The sequence below is a fragment of the Dermacentor albipictus genome, chromosome 5 (genome assembly GCF_038994185.2).
Source record: "Dermacentor albipictus isolate Rhodes 1998 colony chromosome 5, USDA_Dalb.pri_finalv2, whole genome shotgun sequence".
In the NCBI taxonomy this organism is placed as follows: domain Eukaryota; kingdom Metazoa; phylum Arthropoda; class Arachnida; order Ixodida; family Ixodidae; genus Dermacentor; species Dermacentor albipictus.
Window position 1 is genome coordinate 97,944,924 of NC_091825.1, and position 19,353 is coordinate 97,964,276.

A 19,353-nucleotide genomic window follows, 5' to 3' on the forward strand; every position below is an offset into this window, starting at 1 on the left:
TTTGCTACTACCTGTTGGTTACTGTAAAGTTCCAGTTAGCCTGTCAGTGGCATTTGAAGTGCTGCAAACGATTATTGGCAGGTTTGCTTAGAAGGAACCTCGGGAAATTTCCAGTGGCGTTGTAACACCTCACAGAGGTCACATTCCATGTGGTCTTTCGAAATTTCAAGTAGATCTCGAAGACAAAAGCACCCAATCATGGTAGCAACCAGCAGTATTTGAAATGAATGTGCATATTTGTCTATATGGTTGTCCCTTGTTCACAAAGAGCCTTGTGTGTGTGTGTGAGTGTGTGTGTGCGTGCGTGTGTGTGTGTGTGTGCGTGCGTGTGTGTGTTTGCTCGTTTGATGAAAACATGCTCACTAATTAAAAGAGTCTCGTGGTCAATAGCCTTGAATTCTCATTGCAAGCACAGCAAGGAAAGCATGTGGCTACCATTTGCAGATTTTCTTTTATTGCATAACTACCATTCGCACAAGCCGGGTGTAGGCTCCGAGATGTAAAAATCGCTGGCTTGCATTATGTTAAGGCAGCACTTGGTGAAGGCGCTGAGCAGGAATGGTCGGGAAAGCAGCCCTCATCTGTGCATGTGTGTGTATCCAACACAGCTCGTTCTCGGGGGCAACGGGTGCGGTGCCAGTCGGCTCCCAGGGCCAACTGCCGCCCAAGAAGGAGCCCCCTCCGCCGCCACCTCCAAGGCCCAAGCGCAACCACACCCGCAGCTCCTCGCTCGACCTCAACCACCTGGGTACGTGCGCACTTTTCAGATTTCTTGAATCATCTCGACACCGTCAGTTATTTCATGTCTCATTGCCATGGGAGGTTTCTCTGTTAGCCTTAGCTGAGCATTCGCGGTGCACTTCACTCATAGTGGGGTATCCTGAGAAGTTGCATGTAGCCGCTCGGCGGGATTGCAGTTGCATACGCGCACGAAGCTCCTGCAAGGCAGTGGCGAGTAGAGCGCTGGCCTGGCTCTGCTGCAAAGCCGACTGAGCGCAGTATGCTGTTGCATTCACTTGGCTTCTTTGTCGTTTGCAGCCAAGATCAGCACTAGAATAGTGAGCAGAGTGGACCATAAGCGATGCTAGACTGAAGCTGTCTATTGGAAGACCTGAAAAACAAAGAAAGAAAAAAAACAATGCTTACAGTGGCAAGGAATGATGCAACATGAGCGCTAACCAACATTTGTATTTGTTGCGTCGTACAATGAATAATCTTGTTACTTTGTGTATTGTCATAGTCATCTGATGTTTTCTGGCAGATCACAGGTATTTACAGAACTTATTTACAGTGTGTGCTGTAATGAGTTTAATTATCGCACTATGCCGTAACGAGCTGTAGTAGCGCGCGTCTCTATTTCTGGCACCCATCTCGGCCGTGGCTGCTCATGGCTGTAAGTGCGGCTGAGCACTATGCAGCCGCGCACCCTGCTTTAGAGGCAATCTGCTGCGTGTGCAAAAAGGCGGGCGTGCCGGGATGGCAGGGTGCCATGTAAGCTGTCTTATCGCACGTTTAGTATTGGAGGTCGCGTAATCTCGTGTTTCGGTGACTTAGGCAGATCAAGCACTTCTGCAAGCAAAGTTTTCTGCAATTCAAATGTCATTTTGCATAGTCAGAAATATACCCCTATCTGCGTGCTGTATCAAATATGATACTAGACTATTTTTCCTCTCAAATTTGCAACTGAGAGAGTGAAAAGTGAGGCTGGTTAGGTATATCTGGCCTAGCCAAAGGCTTCATTTTTTTCTCATGAAAATAAAAATTCATGCACTAAGGGTTTTGTAGCACACCTCAAATCACAGATGCCTTGCAGCATAGTTGCCGATGGTTTCAGCAGCTACGATGACTTTTCTTTTAAAAATAGCCGAACACTGCTTTCGCAATTCCGACATCGTGCAAAGCGTGGCCGTTGCAAAGTCAGGGTGGTTACAAAGGCGACTGATGATAATAGCACCGAGCACCAATAATAGCACCGAATGTGGCAGCTATGGCGTATCAAAATTCACTGCAAGGTTGGTAACCTATCCTAGGCTTCACATATGGGGGTACAATTTAGTGAGAAATTTGCGGTGTGACAGCCATCAATGTGTAAAGCATGTGTTAACATGCACACTGGTTAAAAAGAGAATACATTTTCTGCCTCACTTGCATTGCAGGCAAGGCAAACCCGCAGGGCTTGGGAGCCCCACCTGCTGTTCCCCCAAGGATCTCTCCAGGAAACGTATGCACACTTCGTTGCCGTTTTTTATTACTGTACTTGATTCTGAAGCCATGTTTTAACTTTTGTGCATAATGTCCACATAATGTTCATTTGTCATATTGTCTGTGGTGGGTGTTAGTAATGCTGCGATTGTGAACACTGCTGGTCGTTCGCATTTGCTCTTGTCTCACAGTATGGATGACCGGCCAATGACATTACAAAGTTGTCGGTCAGCGTCTGCACAGTCATGGTAGCCACAAAAAAAAAATGAGTGCCAACAGACGCATACACGAAAAATACTAGGCAAGCAGAAGCACTACCACTGCACATAAAGCTGCTGCTTGTAAAAAACTAGCACTGCTTCTGCTGGCCAGCTGTTGCTCTAAGCAGGAATGCACAAAGGCATTTAAAAAAGAAAAACTGTGGCACTCATTACCCACATATGAAGCGTTGTATCTGGATCTGACAAAGTAGGAAGCCTCTCAACAGGTAGTTTGTCTATTGTGAAGATCATGCTGTTGAAGCTCCATTGAACGAAATAGTTGAGCTTTTTGTGTCTGTGCTTCCATTTAAATATCTACGCAATGCGTACGTAGTCTGAACATAGCCGGAGATGCAGATAGAACTGGTGGCCGCAATCAAATTGTCAACACAGGGCCATCTTTGTCCTGATTTACTTGTTTTTGACTCTCAGGAACAGGAGAATGAAGACAATGAGGAGGTTGTAAGTGCTCAAGCTTGCAGAGGCTGTTTCACTGCTTACTTTTCTTACCTTTGCTTGATGTTGTGTTTTGCGATGGACTAGGCAAGTGTTGTGACCTGGAGTAGATACGTTTTAAAGTTGCAAGTGAATGATACAAATGAGGTAGTAGCATTCTGGTCTTCTGTATTTTGACCCATCAAATTTACTTCTTTTGTTATGTTGTAACAACATTACCCCCTCCCCCTCAAGAAAAGGAAGTATTTTTGTTGGGTTGTACATAGACAAATTTCGCAGCTCCAAAAATTGGCCCATTGTATTGTATTGAAGCTCTTATTATATGTGGGATTTTACAATCTTGCAGTAGATTTATGTGGTAGTCTGGTTATTGTACTGCAAAGGTACAGTCGCACTAGCGGGAAGACATGCACAGTATCGTTTACATACGTTGCTGCGTCACTGCTCCGGGGTCGATGTTCAGTTGAGCCGTCCTTGCTGCCCGATGAGCTACTGGATTCTAGCAGTAAAAGTAGCTTTGTCCAAGACACAGCTTCCACCGTAATGGTCTGCCGCAGTATGGCACCCGAACTGAAGGGCCCACTCTTCGTCATCTGCTGGCACACGTTGCACAACAGGATTGCACCGAATTCCACCGTCGATCTCAACTGTGACACGGTCGCGAGCACAACGTATCGTGCTTGTTTGAGCCGAATGTGCACCGCTACATGTGTGGTGCTCAGACGAGCATGCAGCCCCACGCGAGGATGCTAAAAACACCCAAGTCCTGTCAGCTGGAGGTGCCAGACTTGATTGGGCATGTCTGCTTCATCTCCTTCTCATCGTCTTTGTCTAGTGCTCAGCTTTTTTGTTTTTTCTCATGTTTACTGGACGGTGCCAACATCGTCTTGTTTTCTTCAAGGATAGCGTGAGGCCTATTAATTGGTAACTCAAACACAAATTTGAGAAAACCCAAACGAATTCGGTAATAAGAAATGTAAGAGTTGTTTTAGTAGAAAGGAGTAGATAAGTATGGATAGGTAGGAGGAGGAAGAAAAGCTGAGTCTTTCCACTTCACTACTGCCAAGTGCAACTACCACGAACAAATACAACTCACACTTCTGGTCAGGATGTTGCTCGCTTGCGGATAGTCACTTCAACAAACGCTGCATGAAACAGCTTAAAGACTCACTGGGCATATTTTGCCAGCTATCACATCGCCGCTTTGCCGTTATGGGCAAAAATTTCATTTTGCTAGTGCGGCTGTCACCTAACCCCATAAAGACCAAACACCATTCCACACTAAGGAAAATTAGAACAACTTTTTTGCCTCTATTTATGATTGTGAAGTGTACATTTGTTTCAAATGTATAATGAAATCTTATGTGAGTTAAATTAGTGATCGCTTTTCTGAATTGCCACGCAACTATGGGCTTTGCATTAAGTCTCTGATGCTTAAATCAGCATTTAAGGTATGAAACTTGGGTTATCAAATCTGATATGTCGAGCTTTGTTGGGTTATCTGTGGGAACATATTAGAAGCTGATTGGTTGTGATTGTTGCAGCGACCAGTCATGTGTTGGATGGTACGCAAATTTGCACATTTGACCTACATGCACGGGAAGGCATACACGTGCTGTAATGTGAACATGGGGGTGTTCACGTTATCGTGCTCCTGATTTCCTAGCACTGGTTGTAACCATTGCTCTAATGCAGCAGTCTTGCACAGTATAGCTCAGCAGGGACAACAGGAGTTGTCGTCTACATCTTGTGGTGAAATTGCTGTAGTATTTGCTTCTGTTCCAAACATTGTTCATTGTGACGTGTCAACGAGTGCGTGCACTTGCAGGCTACAAAGAGCTTCACGGGCGACATTCCTCGAGCACTAGACTTTGCAGACTTTGACCAGTTTGCTGAATCACGCAGCGATGTTGCAAGCGGTCCGGTTCAGCAACTTCAGGTAACAATCTCCTTGTGCCTTGAATGTTTAATCTCAGTATACAGTACTCGAAAGTATTTGCGATCATGCATGTTTATTTCCTGTTGCAACTAATACTGATTTAGATTTTCTTTATTGCCTTGTGCACCTTGTCTGCTACTCAGTAGAGATTTAAAGCTTTAGTAATTATATAGTTATAGCTCAGCGGTTTTATGGGCCAGCGGGCCCAGCGGGCGAGTGAAGACATCACTGTGCATGTGCGATACGCTGGGGCGACCAGCATGTTTACGGAGCGGCTCGCTTGCTCTCTGGCTTTGTATTAAATTTCCAATGCATAAATGAGCATTTCAAGGCATCAAACTTGGGTTATCAAATCTGATATGTCAAGCTTTGTCGGGTTATCTGTGGGACCATGTTAGAAGCTGGTTGGTTGTGGTTGTGGCAGTAGTTATGCGCAGCGGACTAGCGTGTTTGCGAAACAAACATGCCGACCACCCACTCAAACAGCGGCATGTTGTTGGCGTCGTCTTAAATGCAGCACTGGCTTGCCTACAGACAAAAAAGCCTCGGAGGTGTTTCACCACTGAAAAGGACCTCTGTATCTTGCAGCAGGTTTCAGCAACAAGGCCATTTGGCAACGATTTCAAGTGGATGACCGCGAGCGGACTGATATTTTCACAAAGCACTTTGCTCGATTGAGTGAGGGATCGCTGAGCTAAAACTCTTGCCTTTCATGTGGCGCTCTGCTCCTGTCTCCGCTCTCCCGCTGTGCCCGCTAGGCCCGTAAACCTGCTGAGCCATAACTCTCTATTGTTTGTTCACTATTTTCTATCACACACTACATCTTATCTTCGGTTTGTAATACCCTAATGCTTCTTTTCTTTTTTTTTTTCTCATTTATGGACCCCTTGCATAACTCAAGAGAGGAGTTCTGGGGTCCTACCTGTATATAACTTCCTTTGTAAATAATTAATGATGATGACAATCAGCGTATCTACTAGAACCTAGGCCGGCCCCGATTTTAAGCCGACCCCTGAAAGTTCTAAGCCAGGAAAAAAAAAACTCAAATGTAGGCCGAATAAAAAAGTGAGGACAACGTTGACAAAATGAAAACAGCATTTATTGAATATGAACATGCCGTGCTCATTCTACGTCATCATCGTTGCCATGGTCCAATAAATGCCATCCTCGTTGCGGCACTCGCAAAAAGCATCTCCGGTTGCCCCCTCCAACGATGGACGTTTTTCTTATCAATGCCGAAGTCCCGCCGGGCTTTAACGTTTGACGCCTCTGCAGCTAGCACAACTTTTCATTTGGAAGCGGCTTTATTGTGGCATCGCCTGTTTGGTGCCATTGCAATAATTCCATGCCGCACGCTGATACGACGCAGATCAAAATGGCGACATCGCTCGTTTACTTCAGTTGGCTGCTGGCACGGCTAGTAGCAGCTGCAATACTGACTTTTCTAGATGGCGTTAGCTATGCACCACACTTTTCAATTTCAATTCAAAACTGATGTGTTTTTTTAAATCCTCAAATGTAAACAGATGCTGTAGTTTGGTATATTAATTTCTGAAAAATACTATCGGCAGAGTGTCTACCAACGGGGAGAACCGGGAATTCTCAGGGATTTTTAGTAGTCTGGAAAAAGTCAGGGAAAACTCAGGGAATTTGGGCCTCCATCAGGGAAAATTAGCAGCAATTTTACTGAAAGGGTCGAAAGTCGCAGTAATGCTGGCTCGAGTAACAGACAGGAATCGTATGGAATGATTTCATTCCATACTGAATGAGCAGGAATGATTTTCATTCCCGTTCCATTGAACAGAACTGGGTCCTGTTTAAGGCCACCCTCAGTTCACTCATTGACACCTACATTCCTGTGTTATCCATTTCCTACAAAAGCAGTTCTCCATGGTTTACTAACAAGCTTCAGCGGCTTAATAACAAAAAGAAAAGACTTTACAGGCAGGCTAAGCTGACTGGTGTAGCGAGTGCTCATGATAAACACAAAGCATGTGAAAAGGCTTATAAGGCATTACTAAAATCCACTCGCAAAAACTTTTTTTCTCATGATTTACCATCCATGCTAAAAACTAATACTCGTCACTTTTGGCGTGTGGTGAACCCTGCAATTCGCACTGACATCATTCTTACTGATTCTTTTGGTGTTCCCATCAGCGATTCAGATTGCGCTCAACTTCTTAATGATACGTTTGTAACAATTTTCACTCATGAAAACATTAACTCATTACCAACTTTAAAGACATTAGTGGGAATCACAATGCATGAGGTAGACATCAGTGAGGCTGGTGTTTTATCTCTACTAACCAATCTTAAAATGTCATCTAGTGCCGACCATCTAGGTTTCAACAATAAAATTTTAAAGAATACATCGCATAGTATTTGTCCTCTGTTAACAGCTCTATTTTCCCAGTCACTATCAACTGGTAGTATTCCTAATGACTGGCGCATTGCTAAAATAATACCCATTTTCAAATCAGGTGATCGCGCTTCTCCCCTTAATTATCGTCCCATCTCCTTAACCAGCACTATTTGTAAATTACTCGAACATATCATACACAGTCAAGTAATCAACTTCCTTGAAGACCATAACATTATTTTTAAGCATCAGCACGGTTTTCGCAAGGGCTACTCATGTGACACACAACTTGCCGGATTTATTAACGACATACACGCACTAATAGACGCCGGGTTCCAAGTTGACGCAATATTTTTATATTTTTCTAAGGCATTTGACCGTGTTCCACACCATAGGTTGGTACTTAAACTTTCACAGCTTAACATTCACCCTACTATAATTGCATGGATCACCGATTTTCTCTCATCTAGAATTCAGTTTACATCAGTTAACAATTCTAACTCATGTTATGCTGATGTTACGTCTGGAGTTCCACAAGGCAGCGTACTTGGTCCTTTACTCTTTCTAATTTATATTAATGATTTACCCAGTTGCGTTTCATCTAAAATCAGACTATTTGCAGACGATTGTGTAGTTTACCGATGTGTAACAAGTAACACCGATAGCCACTTACTACAAACTGACCTAGATGCAATAAGTGCATGGTGTTCTAATTGGTTAATGCCATTAAATATTTCCAAAACTAAACTCATGTCTTTCACCAATAGGCCACGAATTCTAACCACCTACTCCCTTGATAACAACCCTGTGGAACTCGCAACTACTTACAAGTACCTTGGCATCAATCTTCAATCTAACTTATCATGGAATAATCATATTAACCTTACCCTTGCCTCTTCAAATCGTACTCTCGGACTTATTAAACATAACTTAAAAGAAGCCCCAATGCATGTTAAAAAACTAGCATACACAACATTAATCCGTCCTAAACTAGAATACGCGTCTGCCATCTGGGATCCCGAACAAACGTATATCATAAGTAACATCGAAGCCTTGCAGAACCGTGCTGCGCGATTTATATTTTCAGATTATTCACGTTACACCAGCGTCACCGCGTTAAAGAATAAAGCTGACTTGGACAACTTAGCACTTCGCCGTAAAATTTCTCGCCTAACACTTTTCCATAAGCTTTATCACCATCCATCACTTCACGATGATTTCTTTCAGTCACCAACAGTTATTTTTCCACGCCGTGACCATCCATACAAAGTCAAACGCATTAACTGCCAGTCATCCCATTATGCATCTTCGTTCTTACCACGCACAATAACTGAATGGAACGCCTTACCATCAGTCATTGCCACGGAACCAGACTTGACTAAGTTTCAACATTTAATTCGCTCACGACTTGTCGACTAATCGTATTATTCTTCTTTTTTGGGATTTTTACAGTGTTTTTCGATATTTGTTGGTGTTTTTTAGTGCAGTTGCCTTATGTTCTCCTAATATCTACTAATGTTTTCTCTGTAATAATTGTGACCTAATTATATTGTATATTAACTATGTTTCACTGTATTATTACTTCTGTTAACCTGTCTTGTTTTTAGTGTGTACAAACTACAACCAGTGCTTGTGATTGCCCCCCCCCCCATGTAATACCCTCGTAATGAGGGCCTTTGGGGGTATTTTGAATAAATAAATAAATAAAGTAATGAATCGTCTTTGACGCCCTGCCGTCGGCTGGAGGAGTTGCTAGTGTACAGTCAAGGACTGACTTTCCGGATTCCCGATAATTTGGACGGCTTCGCGGCACTGCCACGTACCCCACAGAGTCAACGTATCAGAACGTGTGAAATTTCCGACGCAAGAACTCTTCGCCGTCCGATTTTCCGGACGTTTTGCCGTGACGGCAGGTCCGAAACGGCAATAATCAAAGGAACCACGGCTGCCGTTTTGATTGCTTCGCCACCTCGAACCGGCACTCTCGCACGCAGATCCGCTGGCAGCCGTTGCCACCACTGCAGCAACGCTAGGCCTAGCTGCTTCGACGTTCGCTATGAAACTTGTCGTTGGGTGCCGAGTTTTTTATTGAAAGAATTAGCTGCTGCCAGCAATGGCATGGACTCCGCCTTTGTGATCCTCGCGATTGACATAGAAAATGCCGGTTCCTGAAAGTCAGCTTCGCCTCTGGAAGAAATGTTACTTGGTGAAGCATACACAAAAGTATTGCAGTGAAGCATAACAAGCGTGGGAAGGGGCTATTGCCACGGAAAACAGTATGTATTCCTTAATTATACACGCGTGCACCCGGTATTTCCTGTCACATTACGAGCACCGATATGTCTAATATGTGTAGCGACAGGCCTTCAGAGCGTTTTCGAACGTGCCTGTGGCGGTTTGAGTCCCTAAGGGCAGTAAATGACACGCATTTATTTTTTTGCAACTGGCCGAATTTTCGGATGTTTTCGCGGGCCCTAGGGAGTTCGAAAAATCGGTCGTGGACTGTGTAACTGACCAAGATGCTTCAAATGGTCCTTGGGGCGAACGAGTGGCGGAAGGAGGACAAGAACAGAAATGAACTACGCATTGAGGAATAAACGGGAAAGGAAGCTTGCTGCCGCCATTTTGAAGGAGCTTGAGCTCAAAAAATAAAGTTTTGGCTGATGCCGAGATGCAGGTGTCCCTCATCCAAACCAAAATAAACTCTTTAAAGCAGTGAAACACAACACTCGGGCGTCGTGCGCGGGCTGAGAGTATTTCAGAACAGTTGAGGTTGACTTACGAGTGTTGAGAGAGAATCTCAATTGTGACAGAATTCGGGCCTCATACCACTGAGATTGCAATCAGTTGATAGGAACAGCTCATATTCGAAAATATTTGCTTCTATATGCATCTCCTTTTTATTCGCATTTGAGAATGTCCGACTCCATTGCAATGTTTTTCGAAGACACTTTATTTGCTGTGCATTTTACTAACCACTGCCTTCTATTCTCTTCTTGAATAACATAAACACTACCTTTTAGTATTCAAATTGGATTAAGTCGCTTCTTTAATTTTTTTCATGTGCCTACTAGGGAGTGACAGCCTCAGGCGACATGTTTTCAGCCCGTCTTGACATAAAACATAGTTCTGCATCACTCAGGGAAATTTGCAATGGCACTCAGGGAAAACCTGGAAAACTCAGGGAATTTGGAAATGTCAACTTGGTAGACACCCTGTATCGGGCTAGATTCCAGTAAATACGGTAATAAAGTGAAGATGCTGGTTGCGTGCGTCTGGTATCTAACGTGCGTCTGGTACCTATCTGGTATCTGGTACCTGGTCCTTCTTGGGGTTGGTATATAGCATTTACAGTCTGTTCAACAACAAAAAAGTACATTTAAATCTAGTTAATTCACAGCTCGTTAATTCGAAATTTTGGATAACTCGAAGTAGCCGCCGCGGTCCGTCCAGCAATGTATTGAAAGCAATACGTAACACATCTCTGTAATTCACACTGAAATCCACCCCGCCACCGATAATTCCATGCCAGCGCGCAAGAGCACGTTGGTAAGGCTGGCATCGCCGTGCGGGCCGTGCAGCGTTGCTTTTTCCATCTGCAGCCCTTTGTTTAGGCTTGAGTGGAGAGAGAGAGACGTTTGTGCCTGGCCATGCATGGCCAACGCCTATGTTACAGGTCGCTTCTCTCCTGGGAGCTTCCGTATAAAGCTCAAGGGCGTTAAAATTGCCGCCGTGCGCTGTATGCTGTATGTGCGAGAGAAAACATGCGAAGGTGAGCCGGTGAACGCAGCTCAATCTCGTGTGCTCGTGCGAGGAAGGGGGCACAGATGCGCATACACCCTCTCCTGTCGTGTGCGCGAGGGAGGGGGGTGGACATTTTTCTCAAGCGGCGGCTTCTGCTTACAGCCGTATCTTGAAAGCGATCAGTGACATGGCCCAAATGCGTGCCCATGTAGGCCTCATCTTCAAAGTGATCTGCAATGTTTGAAGAGTGCGCGTATTGCCGTTTGCGTTAAGCGAGAGCTGTACGAAGGTCAGTTCACTCACTGCCACCACCACGATTCCTCACTCCAACATTTTTCAGTGAATTTCTGCGGTCATCAAGCGAGATGGCTTCATGGTTACCTGTGCATGTATGACACCGTGCTTGTTAATTTAGTTAATAAGCAAATGTTTACAAGCTTATAAAGCCTATAAAACTACTATCCTTACTTCATATAGCTATCTATTAATTTGCTATTGCAATCGATGCTTCGCTTTTCGGGTGAAACTGCGACAGTTGTTTTTTCTTTTTTCTGGCGAATGTGCTGATGGAGCAAGAGCCATCTCGACGTCGGGCACGTTGAACTGCGTTGGCCGTGTCCGGTTATGCTGGCTGCGCTAGTGCTTCGAAGAATAGACCTTGTATCAGACCTTTTAAAGCCCTTGATACTCTTGAAGGGGGTCTTTGGCATGATAAGGAATTACCTCATGAGTCTCTTCTTACGTAAGCTATTTGAATGTGTTTTGTGCGAGTGAGCTGTCCGTGCCAAACCTACACAATCATCACCCTCCTTTTTGTCATTTGTACTCCACTCAATGCCTTGCTGCAGTGGGGCAATGTGGAGCGATGCCTACATTGCACCACCCATCATGGCGCAGAAAACTGGTATCGGCGTGGCCTCCAAGATCGATATGTCATGACATCATCTTGGAAGACCGTAGCATTAGCACAGTGGTACTGTTCTCCGCCACAAAGTGATGCCACCGCCTTATCTAATTTCTCTGGTTTTGGTACCGTTGGTAAGCAGTGCATAATCATGGAGCCTAGAGAAATTTGGCCAATGGGTCATTGTGATTATCAGTGTGCCATAATTAGTGCAGGAAGTGGCAGGGATGTAGAGCGGTGAAGGGTTAGTAAGAGGTCTTCAGTGTGAAATTTTAAGCTCCCATCTGCGTGCATTGAAATAATTGGCCGAAATGATTGTGCAAGTGGGTAGGTTTATTTACCATTTTACTAAAAGTTCTGTAGGATTCTTCAAAGCAAGTTGGTGCTAGCCACTGCAGCATGGCCACAAGGCCTTATGGCAACTTCTGTCGTGGTCACAGTGGGCTACCATATTTATTTTTTGGTAGACACAGTACTCATCCCTATTTCTCTCTTCTGTTTATGCTGCTGCAAATATAACTCTCTTCTTAGTGTTTCTAATCTTGTCGCAATTTATGTAGCCTTGTAAACTGCTGTTCCTTTCTTTCTTTTTCTTTCTTTATACAGTGTAATCCTGTCGATAAATCCCTCGTTGTTGCATTTTCCCAGCTGCTACGTCATGTTTTGGCGGTACCCACCTAAAGCTCATTGACTCCTATGTATTATGTTCCCATTTGATACATCGCCATTCTGTAACATTTCCGCATGTTACATTGCATTCGAATACATCATCACATAAATGTCGCAGTGCAGAGGCAAATTCGGATGTACAAATTGCCGGAAGCATGCGATCGTCAGTCCCGGTAAGCAAGGCACAGCGTAGTTGTAGTTCTTGTTGGCTCCATAGGGTCAGCTTCACCACAATGCAGGTATGTTAAGTGGTGAAACATTTCAGGAGTTGCTGCAGTCGCGAAACATGGTATGTTACGGGTGCTGTGGCCATACGGGGCCTTCATCACTGTTATGTTTCCTCAGCCGTTACGTTTTTTAATAGTGCAGTTCTTAGGTGCTCATTCTTACGGCGAGCATCAGCGTCCAAGCAAGCGAGCACAGCGAAAGATGAAAGTGAGCGGGGGGTGCAGCGGGGCATGAAAAACGCGAGGAAAGCGGAGAGAAGGGTGCAGTGGAGCCGTGAGGCGCAAAGCGGAGAAGGGCATGGCCAAAGCGTGAGAAGAAAAGTGTAGTGCAGTGACAACAGCTACACGATGGCGCTAGAGTAGTGCGCATCGTCTGGCGACCGCTGCTGTGAATCGCGCCCACACGTCACCCACACACTGGCTCTTGCAATCTCCAGATTAGCAAGGCAGTCGCGCCGCACCTCACCTTTCAATGTGCCACATGAGACAGATTGTCTGCAGGAGCCAATATATCATGATATGAAAACACATGTAGAGCTGCGCTCAAATTTCACATTAGTGAGTATCATAATTGTCGGTGATTTATTTATTTTTTTCTGTGGTCCCTTAAAAAAACGTATCAAAAAGTTCTCTACTGTACATTCTTTTTTGTCTAGGTACTTTCAATTGGTAGCTTGATTCAAAGCATGTTTGTTTTTTGTTTTTTCCATCAGCCTGGTGCATTTGAGGTCTACAAGAAGCCTTCGGCTGAATACAGTGAGTAGCCACATGTTGCATTAGTTCGGAGTCTTCTAGCGCAACAAACTTTTATAGAAGCAGCCTTCTTTGCTGCAGTTCTAGTATACTTTGTAATATTTTACGACTGATTAGTTTGTCACGTTTTGTAAGTTTTCGCTCTCTCCTTGCAAGATAAGAAAGTGCGATGCATCTTGGCTTCCCTTCTCTTTTTCAGTGTTGCCATCACCATATTCGTCGGAGTCTGAGTATTCTGATGAGGTACGATCCCCTCTTTCTTTTTCTTTTTTTTTAACTCTTAAGTACCGAGACATTCTTTTTTTATTATTATTAAAATGGGGGTCCGAGCGCTCCAAGTCGTAAAAGAAAGTATTGGAATAAATCAGAGTGCCCAAATTAATTTGGTTCAATACTTGTTCGATGAACTGGTTTTGATATTGGGAAAAAGCGTGCATCTTGATGTGGTCACACACTGGCTCACTCTGTCCCCGTAATATTCTGTACTTTGTCATAACGATGACGTCACAGTGTGGACACCAGTGCTGGAGTTTCAAGACCAACTTTAGTATCAAATTATTGTATCTTATAAGTACAATTTTTTGCTGTATGTGATATCCTTTTTTTGTGTGATCACCGTGTTGTAGAGTTGGCTACAACTTTGAAAATATATGTCAGCACTCCTTTAACTTTAAATGCAGTTCTAAAGATTTAGGTTGGGTGATAGACATTGTTACCTGGAAGATTAGGTTGCAGATTTCATAAGCTCCAAAAGGAAAATATAAGCAGCATGTGGAAATCAATGACACGTTAGAATTTGGGTTTGGAGCTATATATATATATATATGTGTGTGTGTGTGTGTGTGTGTGTGTGTGTGTGTGTGTGTGTGTGTGTGTGTGTGTACAACAAGTTGTGAAAGTCAGGTGGCAATAAATTCCAAGTTCAGTTTAAAATGTAAGCACTGATAAAACACCATTAGAATTTTTGGAAAGTTAGATGCTGAAAGATGTAATCTCTCTCCGCAGTGCTTGAACAAGGTCTTCTATGTCACTTAGTGCAGACATGTTCAATAAACACACGCATGTTTCGGCTCTTTATGCACTCACATAAAGCTTTGCCGCTTTGCCGTATATACATTCCAAGTAATTAGATGTGGCGCATTTTTGTAATATGGTGACTCTCGGTTTTCAGTGCTTAGCTGATTGTTTTCTTGGCGCTGTTTTGCTAGAGATGATAGGCCATGTATGGTACGTCTCCAGAGTGGCTTTCTGGAAGTGCCCCTCAGCCTGCATCTCAGGTGTTTTTACAAGCTGTTGCAAAGCGCCAGAGATACGAATTGAAGAATCATACTAACGGTTGTTTCACTGTTCTAACTCATCGGGAGTAGGATATCACGAAGTGGTGTTTTGTCCATTGAAGCATTTGTACTGCAAGATGACTTCATCATGCAGTGATATTCCTCAAGTTTGACGGCTGTGTTCAGTGTCATCGGGACGGAAAGCCCATGCCACGTACTTCACTGCCTTCTTCAGTAACACTTCTGGCAGCTGCTTGCCATGTGCTCCCCAAACTCCCGGAACATTTTCGAGCGCAGGTCTTGGGCACTTGTTCCTGCGGCGAGCGTCGGTGGCATAGTCGAGCGAACAAGCACAGCAAAAGATGAATGAGTGAACATGGAGCAGGATATGGAAGACGCAAACCACAAATAGCGCAGAGCAGCCCCTTCAGTGACATGCGTGTTGGAGAATGGGATCATGTGGACCTGCCCAACCGCTCGTTTCGTACTATCATCGTCTGCTCGTGTCAGCTGTCGGTCGCGCCTTGATTGAGTTGCTTGGTTTGGTCTCATTCGCACTCATTTCGATTGTCATGGTTTGCGATTATGATCTGATTGTATGCGCAACACAAATTGGGTAGTACTTTATGGAAACCACGCGGCACCAGGCGTTACACTGGAACCTTCAACAAGTCATGTATAAAAGCCAACACGCTTAACCCCGAGATCAGATTTTCGCCAATCTATACTGGAACCTTTGACGAGTCATGCTTAAAAACCGACATGCTTGACCCGCAGATAAGATCTTCACCAATCGCCGACTATGCTACATGTCTCTCTGAATTCTTGGCCTCATTAAATCTCAACATGAAAGACATATAGAGCTGCACTGAAATTTCGCATTAGGGGGTATCGTAATTGTCAGTGAATTTTTTAAAACTCTGTAGAGTGATACTTGTAGCAGCATTCTATACAAAACCATTTCTAAAATAACTGTACCTTAGGAACTCCATGTAAAGTGCACCCAACATCAGATACGTCTGCCTCAGAAAAGGTGTAATTTGAAATTTTGCAAAAGATATCTTTGGTAGTACTATTGTCATCAAACATTCATTTTTCAGCCTCGTACTTCAGAATATTTGGGAAAGTAAGAAATTTCAATAACGGCAGGTTGAAGGACACCACATCTCTTTGCCGAGGCTGCTTTAAGGTTCATAAACGTGGATGCCAAACTTTGGCATTGCCTTCATCATTCTGCTTGTCACATGAATGAAATAAACTATTATGCATTTGCGTAATCTTATTTTAGTAAGTAAATGTGAATATTTTACTTCGCATTTTTTGTTACGAGAGACACCATCAAAGAAAGTAGGAAGAGGTACTTACTGTTCATTTCATAAGACATTGCAGCATTGACTTTCCCACACTTGTTCTAAGGTGGTTTTCTTTTTTTTATAACTTCATGAGATTGCCACCTCTTATCTGTTTGACAAACTGAAGGGGCAATTCCCATAATTTTCTAGACTGCTTTCAGTAAAGTTTTCACTCGCTCTAGACTGCTTTCTTTAGTTGCAAATTTTATAGCAGAGTCCCTTCAAGTTGGCGTCCACGAATGTGGACAGGACCTATTCACCTGTGTGTGTTAATTTTAAGGCATGAAGCATCATTATTTTGAAATTTTGCGTGCTGTGTTGCATACACGGTTGATTTATTGCACTTGTCACATTTCTTGCCACTCACACCAAGTTGTCAATTGCGCCACTGGCAATTTGCTCATTAAAAAATGGTTCCTTTGATGATAGCATTATGTTGCAAATGCTTTTCATTATAGCTTGCAAATTTGTAACCTGTTTTAACACAGATTGTGTGCGCTATATTCTGACTGAGTTTTTTTCCTTTCCGACTTTCAGTTCCTCGATGACTTGGTAATGAAACCCTAATTTTTTGTGTGTCTGCATGCGTGCTTGCATGTGCATAATGCAGTTTGCTATTGACTCAGTATTGCTAATTAACTTATTGGCATCTGTGTGTAGGGTACCAATAAGTTAGTATGTTGTTCAATACATGCGAGCATTTATTAACGCTAGATGTGTTACTTGAGAACCAAGATTTCATAAGAAGGCTCAATTCAGAGAAGGTAATATTTGCTCATTCATGAGCAGTTTCCAGGTCCAGCCACATTCAACACACGCTGAACTTATCCCAGCATTCTCATAGTGTCACAAAACCATTTGAAAGATTCGCATGGATGGTAGCGCTGAGTTTTTGCCTAGGGGCCATTCTAAAAAGTAATGGCATGTGCTTTCCGTTAGCCTTATTTTCTTGTCGAATAATCCTTAGTTGCATTGCAAAGATGTGCAATCTATAGGGAAGAAGCAAAGGCTGGTTGATTGTTGCCAGCTACGGCATGATCATTAATATCATTAGCCAATGTCAAGTCCACTACAGGCCAAAGGCCTCTCCCAGGGTCCACTATTATCCCTGTCCTGTGTAAGCCAACCACGTCCTATGGCTCCAAATTTCCTAGTCTTCATGGCTATCTGTCTACTGCCGCTACTGTCCAAACTCTACTGCACCTTGGCACTTGTTCTTTTACTCTAATGGGCCACTGGTTATGTGTTGGGTGTATTATGCAATGGGGTGAGCTCTGCTGGTTTTTACTAATCCCAACAAAAAAAAAAGCTGTTGTCTGCCTGTGTGTGATCTCTAACCTGTATTGACATCTTTCTACATTATAGTGTTACATCTATAATATTCGTTGATTTGTTGACATCAGCTTTTGTTCTACCTTTTTTGTCTTCAACAGTCTGCCATGTTCTTGCTTTGTCTCCCTTGTTTAGGACTCTAGTCCAGCTCCCACTGATGACAGTGCAATGCTACTAGTCGACCAGACTGATGACGCCAGCGAGAAAAAGAAACGACGCAAGGCACCGCCAGCCATGGCAGCCACTGAAATGAAGTGAGTCCATAAGCCCCAATTCGTTACTGAGCGAAACTATTTCGGCTCTGTAGTGCACGGGAAATTCGAGATACTTTAAGAAGTTCTAGGAACATGTGTTTGGGTGTCAGTAGATTGAAAACATGAAACCCTTAGAAGTGAAAAGTGTTGCATTTCTCACTGCCAAGCCTTGTGGCTATGTCTGTTTTGAAAGGCCCTCTTGTTCATGTCCCCCCCCCCCCTTTTTTTTTTCTTGCATTGCGCTTGCATACTCATTTTCGCACATTAAGACCAGCAGTACTGTTTGGAAGTCATTTACGTAAAAATGCACGAGTCTTTCTAAAGAAAGAGCCTACACAACAGAATACAGTCAAACCGTTCAATAACAAAAGCCTGAGACAATAAAATTCTTGCCGCAGTAAAATACTTTCGTATCTCTTGACAACGAAACATCATTAAACTAGAATCGTACATTAACAGAATTTGTTGAAACCTTTATAGTCCCCACCTATGCAAGGCTAACAGAGTCCAGAAAGTGCACAAATGCATTTTCTGCCATTTAAATTGCATAAAATACCACCACATCCCATTAGCTTAGCCACCACCATTTGCTTAAAGCTCGCCACAAATCCAGCAGAGGTTGGACTCGTTCATGTGACTGAAGAGTTTGTGCAGTGTGCAGAAGAGTTTGTGCAGTGGTGGTCCAACTGTGCCATTTGCGCCATTTTGCTACAATTCGACTTGCCTGCTCCTGGCTGCACCCACTCAAGTGTCATTTGCGCTAACTGCGCAAAAGTGCGCCATTTTCGCGTTTTTACGGCTCTGCAATGTTTTCAGTAGGGTTATGCAAGCAGCAGCTATACGTACTCAACCACGAATCGATTTGTGAACATTCAAATACAGTCAGCGATTAACTTTTCGGGCATGACCGAAAATTCGGACACATTCGCGGCACCCCCCACCTACCCAGAGTAAATGTATATGAACGTCTAAAATTTCGGACGCTAAAAACCTTAGCCGTCTGATATTCTGGACTTTTTGACATGACCGCAGGTACGAAACGCCATTAATGGAAGCCTCGAACCGGCGCTCTCGCACGCAGATCTGCTGGAAGCCGTAGCCACAACTGCGGCAACTCTAGGACTAGCTACTTCGGCGTTAGCTACCAAGCTTGATGTGCGGTGCAGTGTTTTTCATTGAAACGATTCGTAATGACTCTGCCTTTGTAATCGTCCAGAAGTGCATGTTGCTGGGCTAGTCGGTTCATATTACTGAGTAGACCATAAATATGATCATAGTGGTGGCCTTACCACTTTTGGTATGCTTCACCGCGTAACACAGCTGTATTGAGGTGAAGCTGATTTCGAAAACTGGCATTATACAATGCGCCATACGTTCCGAGCTACGATGCCATTGGCGAGGATTATAAATTGCTGAGACCATAAATATGATCGCTTGGCGCAAACAAGGGAGGACAGAAAAGAAGGTGGCGCTCTCTCTGTTCCCATCCGTCCTACCTTGTTTTCGCCAAGCAATCATATTATGGTCTCAGCAATTTATAATCCTCGCCAATGGCATCGAAGCTCGGAACGTATGGCGCGTTGTATAATGCCAGTTTTCGAAATCAGCTTCGCCTCAATACAGCT

General features: G+C 43.7%; 1 protein-coding gene across 6 annotated transcripts in view; it reads left to right on the plus strand.

Annotated features, from left to right (window-relative positions):
- Reps (RALBP1 associated Eps domain containing) overlaps positions 1-19,353 on the plus strand; it is a 70,015-nt gene that overhangs the window by 42,861 nt on the left and 7,801 nt on the right. For 3 of the 6 annotated variants that reach the window (XM_065450792.2, XM_065450796.2, XM_065450797.2), the window contains 8 exons: positions 609-748; positions 2,157-2,221; positions 2,895-2,924; positions 4,747-4,857; positions 13,474-13,516; positions 13,713-13,756; positions 16,680-16,694; positions 17,610-17,728. In XM_065450792.2, the coding sequence (XP_065306864.1) occupies positions 609-748; positions 2,157-2,221; positions 2,895-2,924; positions 4,747-4,857; positions 13,474-13,516; positions 13,713-13,756; positions 16,680-16,694; positions 17,610-17,728 (567 nt within the window). The remainder of the gene's footprint in view (positions 1-608; positions 749-2,156; positions 2,222-2,894; positions 2,925-4,746; positions 4,858-13,473; positions 13,517-13,712; positions 13,757-16,679; positions 16,695-17,609; positions 17,729-19,353) is intronic. The other 3 variants (XM_065450794.2, XM_065450795.2, XM_065450798.2) reach the window with 3 other exon arrangements.